The 20,777-nt window shown below is 34.0% G+C and overlaps 1 protein-coding gene across 1 annotated transcript in view; it reads left to right on the forward strand.

Moving 5' to 3' along the window:
- The window catches only part of Smp_136550 (tyrosine kinase), a gene marked incomplete at its 5' end in the record, with an annotated part of 40,652 nt that overhangs the window by 14,050 nt on the left and 5,825 nt on the right, over nt 1-20,777 (forward strand). The window contains 6 exons of the mRNA XM_018790819.1: nt 2,235-2,668; nt 6,890-7,899; nt 8,264-8,463; nt 15,854-16,000; nt 16,412-16,516; nt 16,550-16,742. Of these exons, the coding sequence (XP_018645841.1) occupies nt 2,235-2,668; nt 6,890-7,899; nt 8,264-8,463; nt 15,854-16,000; nt 16,412-16,516; nt 16,550-16,742 (2,089 nt within the window). The remainder of the gene's footprint in view (nt 1-2,234; nt 2,669-6,889; nt 7,900-8,263; nt 8,464-15,853; nt 16,001-16,411; nt 16,517-16,549; nt 16,743-20,777) is intronic.

Here is a 20,777-nt window from a genome sequence, read left to right on the forward strand (position 1 = left end):
ACAGGTTACAACATTGAATTTTTCTTGGCTGTAATGTATTTTAACTAATATTATTCGTTCTAATGGGTGATTATTGATAGTAAACGTTGTGTACTCGTATGTAGTTGTTTATTTATTATGTACTTGAATATTTAACGGAATTTAACTTCATAATCGCTTGGGATAATTTCATAGAAATTTATGTAGCTTATTAATACTATGAGGTAGTCACATAAATTCAATATTTTACATGCATTGACTGTAGTTTCTAACGTATACCACTGGTGTTTTTATCGAAATAAATGATTTGGTTTTTCTTTCAATCTATCTCAAAATCATTTAATAATCGCTAAGGTTGCTGTATACCTAGAATTGGTATGATTCTGTCAATAACTGTCAAAAGTTTTAGTTCAAGTTTTATCTAACGCTAATTAATGTAACCCATTGTGTTAATAAATAATATCAAAGGAAATTTTCTTTTCAATGAAATCATTTCATTTAGCTGTATATTCGTGTTTATAGTTATTTGATAAATATATGAGTCTATAGAACGATGGAAATAGATTACATGATGAAAGTGGTCCGACATTTGAAGTATCAAAAGAAAGTTGTGTAATGATCGACAGGTTGGAGAAGAATAGGAGGAGGGAAATAATTGACGAGTTAGAAATACGTGAGATAACTGTTTGTTTAACAGACATGAAGAACAAATGTGAAGAACATAATAACAAGTGAATAGTAATCATGAACAATTGTAAGCGAATAATAATAATAATAATAACTGGTTACGGTTTAAAAGTACAGGCTCATGGAAGGATGAGAGGTTGCATGTAGAGTTCATGCCTGAGTTTTTGGATTTCCAACACCTTAGTAGTGTATAAGTGGTTACTGTCATTCTCCGATTGTTCAGTAACCTCTCGATTGCTATGCAAACTTCTCTAGACATTTCAAATGTCTGATCACTTTATCATGTAATCTCTTTCTATTCTTCTATAGACTCATATATTTATCAAATAACTATAAACACGAATAAATTCATTTAGTATTGTTTGTTTGAATCTTCCCATCGATGTGTTAGGACTGCAACTGGTCAGTCACTATCCATCTCTGCTTATAAACACGAATGTTTCGCTTAATCAAATGATTCCGTTAAAAAGGTCTCCAAGTTTTGCTCATTTCTAATTCAATCCCTTGTCACTGACAACAGAATCTCAGAATAAGAGAAACCTATATTAAAAGTGAGTTGATTAGTTAATACATTTTAACAGAAATAGTATAGGGATTCAAATAGTTTCCTAACCATTATCTTTTGGTCCTATTTCTGCTACTTTATCCGGACGAATTAGTAAAATATTTTCGTTCATTCTAATATATTATAATTGATGAGTACTTTTTCTCAGTCAAATTGATTTTTCAGACTTGTTTTCATAAACTGAAGAGCGCCGTAAAGTTAAAATTTTATAATTCATAAGAAGACCTGTTAAATAGATCATACATTTCGCTGATATGATTTTCATATTCAATTTATGTAGGTAGAAAACTATACTTCGCAGAGTAATTAAAGATTTGTTAACCCGTAGATAGAGCTTGGATTTTATGGACGTGAGTATTACTCTTGGAATTATCGTGTACATGTTTTTTTCGGCCGTTTAGGGAATATTCTCTGACTGGGAGCTGCTTGTAGAGAATTTTCAAGCTTACTCACGTCTTGAGATGTAGATTCGATCTCAATAGTAACCTAATTTTCAATGTGAATTGGTAGTTCGGTCAAAAAGACAATCCAGCACATAAAATCTATGATTTTACTTTCTAGTTAATTCTTTCACCTGTGCCTGTATTGCATCTGTGCGGATTAAGACATACTGTTTTGGAGATTTGGAGTTTAGAGTATTTTATTTTAGTCATTGCACTTAATGTACAAATTTTGAAAAGAACTTGTTGTAAAGAAATTCTTTTTTGAAATAATTGTTTTAATTTCTGTTGCCTTGTTCCTAAGTTTATTATTCGTTATGACTGCACTCTCGTTGAGTTAGGTAGGTTGGTATGTATAGTTTTAATGTGATATGTCCCTTCTTCTTACATAGTGTAAATGAATTTCAGAGAAAATCATTGATATCATACATTGATGACTTTTATTTATATGCGCTACTTTTTTGTTTTCGAGCTAGCTAAATATTCAGGTTATTCAATTTTTCATTTCTATTATAAAAAAAGTTGCATCCTCAAAGCATCTGTATATTACTTGTTTTATTTAGTTGATTGCATCAACGGCAAAGGGGAAAATTACAGAGGTTTAGCTACTATGCCAGAATGTAAACCATGGACTAATGTGTTGGTTCTCGATGATAATATTCAGAATCTACAACCTGGTATTTGGCCTGGTTTTTACAGTTTAAACAGTTTCACTTTCCCTAGAAGTTTAGGTCTTGAAGCCAGTTCGTCGGCCGTGTGTCGCAATCCGTCTGGTTTGGCATCAAGACCATTCTGTTTAAGTCGAAAAGAAAATAGAGAAACCTTTCCAGATATATCTATTAAGTCAAAGCCTAATCATTTGGAAAAATGGTATTTAACTTCTTGTTATCAAATTCCTCAGTGTTCAGAGACGAGCAACAACAGTGATTATCATCACAACTGGACTCTTGGTGGTGAATCGGTTAGAGGTCTAGAAATAACAGAGTCTCAGCTACAGGTATGTTTTACGGTAGCATTTAAAGTGGTTTTTTCATTATGAACAGTTAAATACAATGTAGATTCATTCGTATGGCTCTGTTAATAAATAGTACGACAAATCACAATTTATCACGTTATTTTAGTTTCTTAAGAAATTTACTTAACATCTTTTTTCGTCGGATTTCATCATTTGTATGATTGCGTAAGAGAACTTTTCCCTAGATAAGGATTGTTTGTTTTCATATTAATAAAATATGAGCTGTCATAATATCATTGTAATTGATTTGGAAACATTGTAAGATGAAAATTGCTATATCATCGTTCAATAAATCTTGCTTATCAGAAATAAAGGTTATTAAGATCTTTTTTATCGGTGCTCGTTTCTCTTAGTGTGCCTTGTCAATAATCAGCGTGGGGTTGTGGCGTTTGTTAAGTTTTCGATTGAGACCATGAATCGATAAATGTTAGACCACCATCGGAAACTAGGAAGCACTAGACGGCCCTTTCGTTCTAGTACGGGACTCCTAAGTAGTGTGCATCCACGATCCCATACACGGGATTCCAACCCAGGACCTTCGATCTCGCGCGCGAACGATCAATTTTTAGACCACTAAGTCAGCATCCAGCGGTGTTAATGTCTAACTTTAACCAATCCACCAGCTAATCCGTGTCACGTAGAGACAGGTATCTATTTTTGTGAGTAGAAGATGGTCCCGCAATTTCGTGGATTTGTTGAAGTTAGGAATAACACTGTTGGATGCGGACTCAGTGGTCTAGAGGCTGAATATTCGCGCGCGACACCGTATGTTCTGGGTTCGAATCCCGTGTATGTGATCGTGAATATGTAGCAAAGCCCATTGAACTATTGTATTATTTGTGTGTTTTCCGTAATTTAGACATTTAATCCACTTTGTAAATTTATGTGTGAGTCTGATTGAGCGCACGTCTGCACATTAATTTTAATCTATTCTCTCATTGGTTGTATACAAAGACTATCAATAATTTATCCACGATCCGTTAACACTCACAAATGTATATGGATTTTTAACGCTCATTGACACACGCACATACTCACTTGTTTTCCCTGTGTGCTTGCTATCTGTACGCTTGCGGATTTTACCAAACTTCAACAATAGACTATCTCTATAGCTGGTGTTCAGGCTTTTGAATAATCTCGAGTAAACCCATAATTTCTACTAGGAAATTTAGCCTGCATTAGATATTCAGTTGACGGGTTATTCTTTATTTATTGGAGTCAAATATAGAGGAATTAATCCTCTACAGATGCACACTGCTTAGTAGTCCTATACTAGGACTAAAGGGCCGTCCAGTGCTTTCAGATTTCCAATGGTGGTTTAATATTTTGTTAATACACATTTATCACTATCAACATAATCGCTTTACCCTCATCTCTTTTGATCAGTTTCCTTTTTATTTCACAAATTGACTACCTTTTGTCAATTTGAACAACGTGACATTGAACGTTATTGACAAAATTAGTTTGTTCGTACTTCACTGATTTTGCTGTCAAAAAACAAGATAACAAATAACCTTAACTAAATACCAAAGTAAATTTTAATGTATAACATTTACTTTTCACAAAAAAAGAATCTACCAAAATAGAAAACTATTCAAAAAAATGTAGAAACAATGTGTTTCAATCATCCCAAGTGCGAATATGATAAGGCAGAGAAACAAATATTTTCAGATTAGCAGTAAACGGTTAAATTGATAATGAAGCATTTACTTAGTTGTACAAAAATAGTTAAGTCTGATATTATAAGTTTACTGTTTTGCATCCAGTCTCAATGTAAGCTTTCCATTCATTTTGTTATGACTAATAATAACAGATGAAGTAAATAATGAGTAGAGATATTGAAGTTTGTGTAGTAAGTAAATTATTTTAAGACTGTCGCATGGGAAGCATGGTATTGAAAGGTTGGTTGTTGGTAAGACTTTCGGTAACTCTATTTTTTCGCACTATATTAACCACTTGATTGTCTATTGCCGTAGTTATGTAGCCTGTTCCAATGATATGTAGGTCTCTTCGTTTCTGTTGTTTATTCTCCACTACTTATGGTTTTGTCGTATGCTATTAAAACCGGTGAAAAATAAGTATTAACTGAATAATGGAAATTTATGCATTCTAGTTTTGTTACAGATCATTTTTGCTACAGAAAATTAATTATATTGTGTTTAAAAACTTAAACGGGACTTTATGATGCCCCTGTATAATTGGATGGCGAATCCTAGTAGTTTTTATATGTCGAAAAACCTATGATTGGTCAGTAAAATCGAATTAATTGGATTTTATTTAGGAAGTCATTTTTGGTTCATAGATACTGCAAAATGAACCTTCAAAATGTTCGATTTGTGTTATGTATTTAACGTGATGTGTATTTACAAGACGAAATTTATTTAAATCAATGTATTTATTCCTTATCTTTGAACAGATGTGAAGGGCTTAGTATCATTACATTTCGTATTCCTCGATATTGTAACTGTTTTCTCTGTTTATTATTAGTATTGCTTTTATTATAACTATTATTTCGACTAATTCTGGTAATTTCCTATCGATCTTTCTGTTACGAATTATTGATAATTCAACTGATGCATATATATATGCAAACGTGGATCTCACCATATTGTTACTGAGAAACTCGTCCAGTCATACTACGATTATTAGATGAATTAAAGTACATGTAATGTATTCACTGTTCTCATTCTTAACAATGTTGTTACCATTTGATATTAATGAGGGAAGTAGTGTTCTGAATATTAATCATTTTTATCAATAAATTTACTACATAAACATTTTTTCTCATCAATATATATACGTCAATACCTGTGTTTTATATTCGTATTCGTCTTAAATTTGTATCGATTATTACTTTAAATATCGGAGGTCTTTCTTGTAATTTGTACAGAACAGTTAAATTATCTGACTGTGTGCTGCATGTATATTTATAGACATATCCATAACATAGTGCTCTGATGTGTATGTCTTCCGTTCTCTCTATGTACCTTGTTCTCCTTTTTCCTGGTAATCTTTAGGAGTTTACTCATTTCTCATATATATATATATATATATATATATATATATATATATATATATATATGAAACGTTTCGTTATTACCTGTAATTATGTTTTTGAACAGATAGTTCCATGTTATAAATTAAGTTTTTTTTCAGTAAAATTTCAATAGTATTCTACTATATTATTATACTACAATAGAATTAGAACAACGGGAATCTTTAATATACAATAGAATTGTTTTGTAAATTTTAGATATTGTCAAATAAGCCCTACATATGTTGGCTCGAAGTGTAATAGATAAGTAAAACGAAATCACTATATATATATAATCATTGAAAGATCTAAATATCCACATGAAATGTTCGATTCACCTTTGAATTTCAACTAGCTGAAAGCAAAATCATATCCAGTGGTTCTTACCCATCATCAAATTAAGTAGATATTTTTGTTTACTTTGTTGTGGTCGGTATTCCCACCGCCGTACTTCATTTTCATAGTAAAATGATATGTATGTCTATCATTCTATCAGTAGAAGTCCAAAAATTGATTTGGAATTTTTAAACTTGGAAAATTCATCATTTTGTGTGATATATTCACGATATCTTTTTTTCAAATCCCCATTTATGTGGCCATTGTTATAACTTAAAAGTGAATTAATTAAGGTTATGAATAAATAACTGAATTTTAGCCCAGTAATAGTCAGTGAATATATAGTATTGCGTTTATTTTGTGATATATACATGGAGTTACCAAAATACACCAAGTCTTTTGAAGAAAAAAACTTAGAATGATCACTATTTTGAAAATCACCAGGTGTGCTCACTGCCATCTCAGTGTTCTCTAATATATTGATAACAGAAAATGATCTGTAGTTGATTCAAGATAAATTTTAACAATTTGGTGAAGAAAATGTAATGAAACAAGTTATCGTTCTGTATTACACAAAATGCAGTGGGTAAGACTAATATTTTGTGTGCATTTCTAAAATTCCATTACTGTTGTAAGAATATAAAAGCCTTACTAGTGTATTTGATCAATGGATTCCTGTTCTTATATCTAACAATGCCAAACCGTGATGTTCTGAAGGCTTATCATTACGAAAATTGTTACTGAAATCATTTTTTTGTATACTGTTTTGAAATGTCTGTTTGCTTTAATTTTAATTGTAACATATGAATTTTATTTGACAAACTATTGTTTAGACAATTATCGCTTGTTCAGTTGTTGGACTGATTCTTTGTTTATTAATTATCGGTTGCATTATTTGGCTCATAAATCGTTGTTCAAGAAAAAATATTGAAAATTCGGATATACACTTTTCTCAATTAGATTTTGACAAGCCTCAAATTACAGATGTAAATAGTGTTAACAAAGAAAGTGATGATAATAGACAATTTTCTGAGCATCTTTATGATTCTACAGAAATCAACAAAGAAAAATATTTGGAGCGACGTAGAAAATTATTAACTCGTCGACGTAGACTTAGACAACTTAATCCATGTTTGCAATGTATTTTTGGAACATATTATCGTATTGTTGACTTCACACATTCATCTCATACAACTAATCAATCTCATTCAGTTTTTGCTGTTACACAATATACTGATGATAAAAGCATGTCCTCAATACCTAATCAAAATGTTGTGACTGATGTATGCCGTAGTCGTTATTTATCATCCTTATGCCCATGTTTCTATTTATCTAATTTTCGCAAGAAATCCAAACATGATTCTCTCAAAATGATCAAATCTGTATATAGTTGTTCTGTAACTAAAAATGAATTGATTGATGAGGAATTTGAGGCTAATACATTGGGAATGCGAATGGATAAGTCAATAGTTTATGTAACCAATGTGCCTACAATTATCTCGCCTCCTAAAACAATCGACTCTTTACCAAATATCTGTGTGAGCTGTGGAGTTGCTAGCAATCTTTTATCCGATACATGTTCATCTTGTCGTTATACTCAAAATAAACAAACTGGTGTTTCATCTGCAGTAACTACAAATCATCCTGTCAGTGGTGACTCTTGCTCAAATAATCACGTGTTGATTGATGATCATGAGGTTGATTCAGAGTTTTCTCCAACTACTCTTGGCTTGATTGAGTCATCCTATTATTCACTCTCATCTGGGTCTGCTGAATTAGGTTCTGCTATATTACCGGAAAAGTTATTTAATGTGGCCTCGATGAATCACTTGCTACATCCAAAGTAAGTGTTGGTTGCTTAAGATAATTTATTCGTTTACAGATTGAGAAATCTTTGTGTCTACTTAGTTTTTTATTCATATATACTCATAATGTAATATTATATAAAGATGGTGATCACGTTCTTTTATGATTTGTCATCAAAGTAATCTGATCATGAGTGATAGAATAAATAATTCAATTGCTCAATGATGCATTAGCCCTTGTTCTATAATTGGGTTCTAATCGCTAAAAAAGGAGGCTTTACCGTCTGTTACTGTAATTCATCATATCAACCCTTTCAAGTAGAATATGCCTACATTTTTCTGCAGTAATCATTGTTTAAATTAATAACATAATTTACAGTTATTTTGAAATCTCTGTTCTAGATTTAAATCACTGTGCTATCCTCGCAATCGTCTGGTTGAAATACGTTGTTTAGCTAAACGTGCATTTGGTTGGATCATCTTAGTACATGCTCCAAATTTGAATAAACTAGTCCATAGAAGACGTTTGTTAAGTTTAACAACTTCAGAAAGACTGGGTCTTGTCTCTTCTAGTTCACAAGAAAAAGAAAATACTATTGACGGTATAGAATTTTTGAAAATCTTTTTAAATTTTTTTTGATTTACAACTGCTTTTATGTCAATTGAAAGTACCTCAACAATTATCCGATCGATTTAATTACTTCACATTTTACTTGGTTTAAACACGTATTAAGAACACTAATAATGGTTTGCATTATTGGCTAAATTGTCAATACATTTGACTGATAACTATTAAATCCTCGATACAGTTCACATTTATCTATTGTGTTTTAGGCAACTGTTGTTCATGTAGATATCTCCTTCACGCACAAACTTAATACCTCAAATCAAGTGCATAAACCTATACCCATTAAATGAAATGACGTTTAAAAATTATAGTTCCATCATAACAAACTAATTAGATAAATTTTTACTTCAACTTTTGGCCAACCAACCTTTAACACTTATTGAACATGTGATCCTGATGTTAGTGATGGACATTTGCTGTTTCACCGTAGTTTATTTAGAAATTAATCTCTTTGTACTGTGGATTAACATTTCTTTCTTTAAAAATGTAATGCAAGCTATTTATTACCTACCAACAACTAGCCTCTCATTGGGAAAGCCTAAAATCATTCCAACGTCTATTTTTCAATTGTAATTGTTAAGTATTCTATAAGTAAATGGAAGCAACTTTTAGTTTCTATAAAACATACAAATCATACTCCGGTGAGGCCGTAGTTGTTTCGAAATTTTTGTAAGCAAAAGAAATCTACAGTAGGTTGTTCATTAGCTTAAGTGGCACATTTTTCGTGAAATTACACTATTATTATCGCGGACCTTCTCAGTAATGATGTATTTATGCCAGGAGTTGTACCAATTTCGTCTGTTTCATCATTAAAACATATACAACTGACCTTTGATAATTCACGTAATGACCATTAATACTGTTTTCCAGTTAAAACATGGATTCACGATATTGTTCGTAAGAGATACATTATTCCTAATATGCAATAGCGAATTCATCTGTGGGAAGGATATGTTCTTCATTAAGTCTCGTAAATTCTTATTATGGATGAATTTTAGCTGCAACTCAGATAGATTATTGTTTGCACTAAGTTTCTGGAATGATTTTCAACGGAATTTTCCTATCAGTTACCTGTCATGAAACCTTGGTATAAATAAACACTATCTAGGACTGGTGTCTGTTGGCACATCACGACTTCTCGGTCGGAGTCCTGAAGATGTTACTACTCAGTGGCTTGGGAAGTTTTCATACATGGTTCAGAATCGAAACCACTGGCGATCCTGTCGTAGTTTTCTTCAACATACTTCATAAAACTAAGAGGAACTCCCTTAACTAAAATAAGTTCCCTCGGTTGTGTTTTTAATTAAAATGTATGTCTTGTAATGTACTATTTTTGTTCACTTTTTTGTTTCTTGATTGTACTCCTCTTTTCGCTTTTTTGGTTGTTCACAATAGTATCTTTATATTTTGTGTGGGGAATATTTATTTTAGTGCCCCTTTTTACGAGAATTTACACATGTATGTTATATTAAAACGAGGACCTTTCTACCCTATTCCTATAATCATTCAATGACTTTTTACGTGTATGCAGAATTTCAGTCTTATAACATGCGAAGATTTTTACTATCTTCGCATGTTATAAGACTGAAATTCTACATACACGTAAAAAGTCATTGAATGATTATAGAAATAGGGTAGAAAGGTCCTCGTTGCTGCTACCTTGACGTGGTGGTCGGGCTTGCCTATCGTGATGAACCAACCGAGCTATGCTGGCTGGAACAATCGTTCCTCAAGGTACTACCATGCCAGACAGGTCGGTTGAAGAGCGGTAAGACTAAAAGCAGCAATCCCAAGGTCCGAAGGCGAAGTCGTACTGCCGACTGTACAGAGGTGTGACGGCAGTAAGGTGTTTCCTTCAGACAACCAGCATGACAGCGATGCTGCCTTCCCACAAGGAGGGGTGGGGTTAGAAAAGGTCGACCCTAAAAATGCACACCTCGCCTTATCCCACGGATTTCCGTCTCCGGTGGTAAGGTCCTTTGAAGAACGGAGCTAACACGTCAAAAATTTCCCACAAAAAGGCCGTGCGTGACCGGCCTCAAGCAGTTGTCCCTTGGGCACTGCGGTCACGCTCCTAGGTCGTTAAGACCAATACTAATCCAACTTCTTTTTCAGGTCCCTCAAGAAATACCCTTCCACGGTGTGGGCAGCTGGGAAGTGATATTAGCCCTCATACCCGTAACAACACACGAGACCAAGTTGGTCACTTTCAAATCCTTCCTACTCCTAATGACTCTCTTATCTCCACGACTAACCCTTCCCACGTCCTTTTATCACCTCGCACCACTAGAGTACGCAGAACGTTATTCCTGGTCATCTGAAACCACACTCTAAACTACATGTAGGAACTTTTAATGTCCGAACATTGTGCCAAATAGGACAACAGGCTTCCTTAGCTAGGACTCTAGAATCTTACACAATCGATGTGTGCTGCGTCTCCGAAACGCGCATACAAGATCCGAGTAGTGTCATTCATTTTACCGCACCTAATCAAAATAAAGAACCATCTCGATACACGCTTCGTGTATCTGGAAGCCCTGATGCTGCTTCCCGTGGCCTCGCTGGAGTAGGTATAGCATTGAGTCCTAGGGCAGAACTAGCTCTTTAGACTGGATCCCAGTAGACAGTCGTCTATGCGCTGTCCGACTAAACGGATCAGTAAGGACTCGGAATGATAGGGAAACTCGTCGTTGCCTCTTCGTCGTCTCTGCCTACTCTCCCACTGACTGCAGCTCAGACGATATAAAAGATAAGTTTTACAGGAAACTTTCTGACCTTCTCCGAAAAGCTAGGCGTTCTGATGTAGTAATAGTGGCTGGTGACTTTAATGCTCAAGTAGGTAAACTAAGTGAAAGGGAAAGACACCTGGGTGGATCTTATGGTGTCGTGGCTAAAAGAACAGGCGACCGTCTGTTGCAGCTGTGCTCAGATAACCGCCTATTTCTTGCAAATACTAACTTTAAGCATAAGGAAAAACATCTTTTGACATGGCGACCCTCGAATTCGTCCCAACGTTGGACCCAATTAGATCATATCGCTATCAGCCACCGATGGAGGGGCTCGATAGAAGACTGTCGCTCATTCTGGGGCACATGTTTAGATTCAGATCATGCTCTAGTGCGAGCACGTATCTGTCTGCGTCTTACTGGACGTAGGAAAGACACTTCAGGGAAGCCTCTAAGGGTTCTACTTAATGATAAGCAAGCTAAGAATATATTTCAGGAGCAACTGGAAAAACAGTTAAACAGACATGTAAGTTGTGCCCACCCCGAAGCAGCGTGGAATGACATCCGAAAAGCTGTGGAAACAGCAGTGATATACGCTAGTAAGGTAAGCCATAAGGTCAGGGAGAAACAATGGATCTCGGCAGCATCTACCGCACTGATAGATGCTCGAAAACTCATCCCACCTGGCTCTGAACATAACGAAGAGCGGAGTCAGCTTAAGCAAAGGCTAATAAGAAGCCTACGCAATGATCGTGAACAGTGGTGGGTAGCGAAAGCAAGAGAGGTGGAAAAGGCAGCGGCAATAGGTAACAGCAGACAGCTATTCAGACTTATTAAAGAAACCGGCATTAGGAACCCAACTATTAGCGAAACTATCTCAGATAAAGATGGGCATATCATTCATTCTCAATCCAGGAGATTGGATCGATGGGCAGAACACTTTAGGGATCAGTTCAACTGGCCTTCAACCACACTTCAGTTACCCACGATACCCAGTCATCCTGAATGGAAAATGGATGTAAGTCCTCCAACTCTACGAGGTTGAAAAAGCTATAGGAAATCTGAAGCGAGGGAGAGCCGCAGGCCCTGACAGGTTTACCCCTGAGATTTTTAAGGATGGTGGTCCAGTACTAGCAACGAGATTGACTGAGGTCTTAAGTAGAATCTGGGAACTGGACGTAATTCCATTTGACTAGTCCCAATCACTGATTGTGCCAGTCTATAAGAAAGGACAAAAGTCCTCTTGTGACAATCACAGAGGGATCAGTTTGACTAATATAGTGTCTAAAATATTAGCTTCAATAATACTTGGACGCCTAACCAAAGCTCGTGAAGAGCAGACTAGAGAAAACCAGGCTGGTTTTCGACCTGGACGTGGTTGCATAGACCAGATATTCACTCTACGTCAGGTCCTAGAACATAGACACCCATTCAGACGTCCCACAATAGTAGTATTTCTTGACCTTAAGGCGGCATTTGACTCCGTTGATCGTGAGGTTCTATGGCAGTGTTTGTTAGTGAAAGGAGTACCAAAGAAGTACATTAACCTCGTAAAGGCTCTCTACTCGAACACAACTGGTCGAGTTAGAGCCTATGGCGAACTGTCATCAGAATTGGTTACCTCAAGTGGTGTCCGTCAGGGCTGTCCACTCTCCCCATTCTTGTTTAACTTTGTCATTGACATGCTTTTAGAGATATCACTTTCATCATCTCAATCTCCTGGAGTTGAACTTTTACCGGGAGATTCACTTGTTGAATTAGAATACGCCGACGACATAGTTCTATTTGGTGAAGACGCTGACAAAATGCAGAGTCTTCTGACCACTATAAGCAACAATGCAGGCATGTTCGGGATGAGATTCTCTCCCTCGAAGTGCAAAATGTTACTTCAGGATTGGATTGCACCGACACCTGAACTAATGATAGGGAGTGAAGTAGTTGAGCGTGTTGACAGCTTCACTTATCTTGGGGGTCTCATCAGCCCTTGTGGTCTGGTGTATGACGAAATCTCAGCACGGATACAGAAGGCTCGTCTAGCTCTCGCCAACTTGCGCCATTTATGGAGTAGGCGAGATATCCGTCTAGCAACAAAAGGACGGGTTTATTGTGCAGCAGTCCGTTCCGTCCTACTTTATGGCAGTGAAACATGGCCGATAAGAGTAGAGGATATTCGTAGGCTACTAGTATTCGATCATAGGTGTCTTCGACGCATTGCTCGTATATCCTGGGACCACCGGGTAAGTAATGCAGATGTTAGGAAACGGGTACTAGGTAAGGATGGCAAATCGATTGATGAAGTAGTGAAACTTCATCAGTTGAGATGGCTGGGACATGTGTTACGTATGCCCAACCACCAACTGCCCCGACGTGCAATGTTTTATGGTGTAGGTGTAGGTTGGAAGAAAGCTAGGGGCGGCCAGACCAAAACGTGGCATAAATCCATGAAGTCACTGACAAGTCACTGGACTGGGCCGTGTTGGTAGGTGTAGACTACCGGGTTGGGATTCGCGAGATGATAGCAACCGATGGTTAGAGACCTTGAATGACATGGCTCAAAATCGTTTGCAATGGCGAAGGTGCATCCACTTTTTGTGTTCTACCAAATTCTAATCTTCTGAATTCTTCATGTCCGTATACTTTTTCTCTTTCTAAATTTATTTCATTGGATTATACTCCTTCAATAACATCTTCAAACCCTTATCTTTCACATAATACTTATACTCTTACTACTTCTACCAATATGGGATTTGAATTGACAACTTCATCTCTGTGCTAATGTGGTATGGCAACTCGAACTGATGTACGTACGTACGAAGTTCTACGTTGTAACTGACTGACTGACTGAAGATAGTAAAATCTTGGATTGTTTTCTTGTCTTATTCGCTATTTTTGTCTCTATTTAAGTGTAAAATATTGTCTCAATTTAAAACCTAATTTCATGTTAGTTAACTAACATACTCTCAAAATAAGATATATGTGTATGTAAATGGATTTATGACACACTTAAAAAACATTATTCAACATTTTTAGAAAGTTACCTACTTTCTAGGTGTTCTTTTTTTCATAAGTTGATAGTATTCAACCATAGTGATTGTTGTTGTTATCATATCGCTTATTATCTCTTGTATGAACATGTTCACTTTGCATTGTAAGTAAAATATTGCCTACTAGAAATTGATTATATATATATATATATATTAGTCACCTTTATGGTGCTTACATTTCTTATTTTTTGTTAACCTGTTGAATGAATCCTTGCTATTAACAACTCACTTAAATCATATTACAATTATCAATTAAGAGATATAATATTAAAATAACTCGAGCTAATCACTTAAGATGCTTTCCTGTCTTTCTGTCTTCGGTTTCATGTAGTCTTCAGTGAAGATTAGAAAAGAGATTATATCTATAAAAGTGACGGCGATTGAAAACAAAGATAACATTTCACTTGGGAGTCTGGCATAAGTGTCTGCAGGGAAATAGTCAAACATTAAGATTATCAAATGTAGATAGTGTTCACAAGATATCTGTTTACTAAACTATTATTCAATCATGTTTAGATATTTAAAAAGCTCGGGCCAGACTAGTGAGCGGTACATTAGAGTTGCTTTTAATTTCAATCGTTTGTGGTTTTACAAGTATGATTTCCTTTTTATTATCTTCTATACATTCGGGATCCAACTATTTTGAAACTATTCGTTTAGATTTTGACGAAAGTCTTTGTCGACCGTGAATGTTCTTGGATCGATAGATTGATGCCCAAAGCGCTTAACTTTCAGTCATCAGAGTTGAATAGTTGGATTTTGCAACGTCAATATAATTATCATGTTATGCTCTCACAAGCATCGTTAAGTTGAATGTTGAATAAGCAAACTTGTACTTGTTAGATGAATTATTATAAAACAGCGTCAATGTTTTCAATTTACACGTTTTATCATTGTAGATGTATTTTTGAGCATAAAATCACAGTCCGTTTTTTAGGTAGTATGTATTATCTAAATGTAAACTTAATGTAATTTATTATATTTGATGTGTGTATAACCTAGTCTTCTATCACTTGTATACATCATATTATTTATAAAGTTTAAATGAACTCATTTACCATGTTCCTGGATATGAGCTACACTCTAAGCATGAAGGCCAATAATAATACGTCGTTACACAATTTGTAGTAAGTGGAGTGGGGTTAGAACATGTGAATTAGTAGTTGAAAGTCAAACACTTTAACCACTAAACTACTACACGTATACCCTGGGATTTTGGTGGGACCAATCTGCTAGAATTTTTTTGTTTTTGATTGAAGGTCAACGTAATAAAATAAAAGTATGTAGTTGTCAGCCTTTGTTTTTTATTTAATAGAATTTTTCAACTCAATGTAAAATGTAGTTTTTCACTCATCTTTGAAGTAGAATATCAATCTCATAATAATGTTTTATTCAATGTCATTATATCTAACAATAATGAATGTTGCATGCTTACTAGGTTATTAATACTTTAAATAATTTTCTTCCGTCAATTCGATTATTAAATATTTGTAATGGTCACAGTTTTAACGATTACATACTTGTAGACTTTATCTTTTAATGTATATATATATATATATATATATATATATAATTCTTTAAATTTTGCTTTCAGTCCAATCATCTTCCGACGAGTCAAGTGATTGTATTGCTGTACTGAAAATGATTCAAGGAGGCGCTAATCTGAAAGCTGAAGCTAACTTCCTTCGTGAAGCTGAAATATTGGTTGAATTACAGCATAGAAATATTATTCAATTGTTAGGTATTATAAAACTGTTCTATCCAATTCACTTTTGTATATGATAATAGATCTTGTAACTTTTTTTCAAATTTACATTTGATGATTATCGGACTGTTTCACTTTTTAATTGCTTGCTTATTTTTGTCAGTCTGCTAATTGTCTAGGTTAAACTGAGGAATCAATTAGGGATAACATTACAATATATTATTTTGTGAATATTGACAACTAATGAGTACTTTAATTAATTCACTGTTAATTGTCTTAATTCATTTCTTCAGTCAAATCAAAATTAATTTGACACAAATGTATATTTATTTTGCCGTGACTCTCAATCATTTTCATTCTGGATAAATTTTATTAAATGAAATGTTTTTTTCTCGTATGTTTTTGTCAGTTTTAATCCATATTCATTTATTTGTAATTTGATTGTAGGCGTTTGTATTCCACTGGAACCACTTTCACTCCTTATTGAATACATGCCTTTTGGTGATTTCTATTCATTTTTACGCCGCTACGACAGTGAATCACCAGGATACAGTAAGTATATTTTCTACTTATTTCCCATTGTAGATTGCTTTGTAGGCACAGCCAACGGGGAAATAGTAAACGCATATAGTCAAACCTTGTCACAGACTACAACAGTTTCTAAAAAGGATTTCACTGATCAATGTCCTACCAAATTGAATGTAAAAATGCTTGCTGAAATGGTCATTGATGCTTGTGAAGCTATGGTTTATTTAAGTGAAATGCATTATGTACATAGGTGAGTCTGTTCTCATGTTATGATAATTAGAATTCAGTTAAGCATTAAATTTCTTGTTAAGAGTTTATCGATTATAATTTGAAAGTTTCGGTAATTAGACTACGAAACTATTATCAAATTAGATCTGAGGGAGTAATTAATCTGCCATTCTTTTATTGTTTTCTATGTAATAGTGGCAGTAAAACACAAGGATAGTTTCTTTTCTATGTGTAATTAAAAAAATTGATATGAAAAGCAGAGAAGTTGACAAACGATAGGTTTGTCTGAAGCAAATTTTTTAAAGATTAAGAAATTATCCAGTGTTTTTATTATAATAAACTTATTGTATGGTCCGTCTAAATAATTTCTCCTTTGAAATGAAAAAGAAATTAGACGCCTATGTAAAGCGTATCGGAATAGTACTTTGAGTTACACGCAGGATATATTTTACATGTGATGAAGCAATAGCATGTATGATATTTTCTTTCATTGTTGACTCAGGATTGCTAAAACTCTCAATGTAGTAAAATAACTTTTGTTGCTATGTGATGAAGCTTATCTTTTAGTTAAAAAGTGGTGACATCTTCATTCACCCAAGCCATCGTTAATAAACAAACATTCCACTCTGTTGTTTTGCTAATCAATTATGGTACATATTATATCGCGTTGTTAATGTGATGACTACTTTAAAAAAATAAACAGAAAGTTTTACATAAGATTAATCATGATTCTCATAGATTTCATTAGATTTCATTTCTTATAACTACCGTGTGTTCCTTTCAGTTTTTTAGTTTGAATATACAAATCTTGTCAAATGAGATAATAATTAGGTTCTGTAAAACAAGTTTTGTAGAGTGAATTTTATCTTAGATCAGAGATAAAAAGGTATTTATTACTTCTCAAATTCTTCTGGGGTTAGTATCATGTAAATGCATATTTTATTTTATAATTTAAGATCTTGACGATGAATACTGGAAGAAACAGTGTTAACAAATACTTGTTAGTCTATGAAAACTTTAGAGACAGTTAACTTTGTAACTTTTTAAAAGATTGTAATGTTAACTATCCGGTGATAGAGTGTCTTTTCTAAATCTTCATTCATATTGTATTCTCATTGAATTCTAGTCTGTTTTGCTACCTATCACATGTGTGCAATGTGAATGATTTTATTATGAGGGATAATAGTAGTAAACAACTGTTTTACTTCTGATATATCTATACTCTATCATTCACGAATTCGCCAGAATTTTTCTGATGGTTTGATAATCTCAACGAGACCTTTAATTCTCAGACGTAACCTTTGGTGGGATCATGGATTCATACTCCTGAAGAACCCCATACTAGGATGAAACAGCTTTCCAGAACGTCGTGGTTTGTAGTAATTATACAAATGAGACCTGTGTGTAACGAATACAATCTATAGACTACAAGTAATTAAGTAATGATATATGAAAAATGACCAATTTCACAAAAAGAAATTTGAATTGTAATCAGTGGAAATAATGTGAACTTTTGTGGATAATGAACTGGTCACATTTTTTGTCGAGATCATTAAGATGATAGCTTGACTGGAATAAAACAATTAGTTCGTAAAATGTTAACAAAAAAAAAGTGAGAAAAACAAAATAGCAAAATGAATTGTTACGTAAATGTAGCTGAAGGAATTTGTGTATGATAAAGGTTAAAACCTAGATGGATATTTTGAATGAATAAAATTACTGATTTGTCTAGTCTATACTTTTAAATAAAAATATTCATTTAGATAGTTTGTAGACAACTGATTAAAGGTAAATGCCATTATAATCGAATATAACTAGTTACATATTAATTACAGCTTTGGTAAAGTAGTAGCATACGACAATAAATAAGGGAATAATGACAGGTATAAAACAGTATGATATGCAAGATTTAGGAATACTCCTAAATGACTTCATTTATTCTGTTGATCATAAGCAACGTAGAACCTGTAAAGTATACATGCATTGGTTCAAGTAGCCATAAAAAAGCAGCTTAGCAGGATAAAATTATCAATAGTAAAGCTAGTAATGATATCAATGGTAATAAAAAAACATTGGGCATTGACAATATGATTGGAAAAGGAAGAGTTCGCGAAAATAAAAAGTGTAAAAATGATTTTTTTTAAAGAGGGAAACAAAGAGTGGATGTATCTACGCCATTAAGATCGGTTCTCAGACATACCATTCAGCATTTCCAACTGCTGCTCTCGAGAACCTCAACCAGTTACACAGCACCTAATTGCACTGCTTAGTCCAACAACCAGTAACTTCGTGAACTAGTACCACTGGTCGGCTTATGTACCTATGACTTCCTTCCAACGTACACCAGTTAACATTACTTGTCGCGGTAGGTGGGGGTTTAGCTTGCGTAATAAATTTCCTAATCACCTCAGCTGATCAAGATTCACTACCTCATCGGTCGATTTGTCATCTTGATTCAATCGCTACTTCATAGGACCTATATCGTTGACGTTATTAACGAATAATTTTGATTTCTCCAAATATCCGACGAGGGAGATATCTAGGTATGGGTAATATTTGATCCCAAACAGCACTTAAACGTTAGTCAGGGTTAGTCGTGGAGTTAAGAGAGTTATTAGCAGGTGTAGAAACTACAGGAACATATGTTCCAGCCAATATAGCTCGGTTGGGTCATCACGATAGACAAGCCCGCCCACCACGTCAAGGTAGCAGCTACGGTCAAGACGTTAGTCAATATAAATAATTCAGTAAGTACTACGGTTAATCTGATTAACAAATAGTCCCATTCATTAACAAGCATTCAAATAAGTGAAAATTCCCATTTTTTTACATTTGATAAATAAAAAAGAACGAATCGAGCGAAGAGTGTTATTTCATTATTGTAAATCGTATATATATATATATATATATATATATATATATTAGTGCAGAGCCATGATGAAAAACTAGTTGAAAAGAAATTTCTTCGCTCCATTCGTTCCTTTTTATTCAAATATGTGTTTTTAGGCAGAATTAAATCATGTTTTTCTTCAAACGACCGACCAACTGGTTGTCTAAACAAATAGTTAAAGTTATTAACAAAGATTTTTGTTTAATTGGAAGTAAGTAACCGTGAGAAATTGTGGATCCTGCCGTGTAGTTGTACAATGTGTCTCTCTCTTGAAAGGTACTGGTGTTTCCTTCTTTTTCTACCCTATCTCTTGGTATCATTTACGTTGTTTACCTGTAAGCTTATGCTAATTCTTTTTATTTATTTATCATTTAGAATTCAATGAATTGTCTTAGAGTTTTATCCATGCATTATAAAAAAAAAACTGCAATATATCTTTGATTATATCAACTTATATAAGTATTTTTGAACATCATTATTATTCATGAAAATGGAGATTACAATCATATAACTTATGTCAATAAATTTTCCCTTATATTCTTGAAAAAATGAAAAAAAACCTTTTTAAATGTTGAAGATCAATGATTTAACCTATTTTCTACAAATATTTTTATTTAAGAAAAAATTTTGATGGTATTCTAAAAACATTTTTCAGTTAATTTTATTATATATCAGATTAATTGATACTGAAGTAATGTAGAAAGAATTAATTTAGGATATTTCTATATACTTTAATACAGTAAGAATAACCATTCATCAATGTCTTCAGTGAGTTGATATCTCCTAACAGATCTGGTTGAAATCCAGTGGTTACTGCTTCTCACTAGAACTCCAGGAAATACCTCATGGAGCCAATTACTAGTGAGCATATGATGATTATCAGAAGGGGGTCTTGTGGAGATTTTAGTAATCAGTTAAATGTTCGCGTGCGAGACTGATAGGTCCTGGGTTCGAATCTCGCAAGGTGGGATCGTGGATGCGCACTGTTGAGGAGTCCCACAATAGAACGAAACGGCCGTTCAGTGCTTCCAGGTTTTCCATGGTAATCCAGCTTCAATTGACTTATGATTTCAATTATATAAAAAAATAATAAGAACACTTAATCATAAATGATCATGGATCTATATTGTAATATATTATCTAAATAATTAGTAAATATGTCTAGTC

This window comes from Schistosoma mansoni (assembly GCF_000237925.1).
Source record: "Schistosoma mansoni, WGS project CABG00000000 data, supercontig 0013, strain Puerto Rico, whole genome shotgun sequence".
In the NCBI taxonomy this organism is placed as follows: domain Eukaryota; kingdom Metazoa; phylum Platyhelminthes; class Trematoda; order Strigeidida; family Schistosomatidae; genus Schistosoma; species Schistosoma mansoni.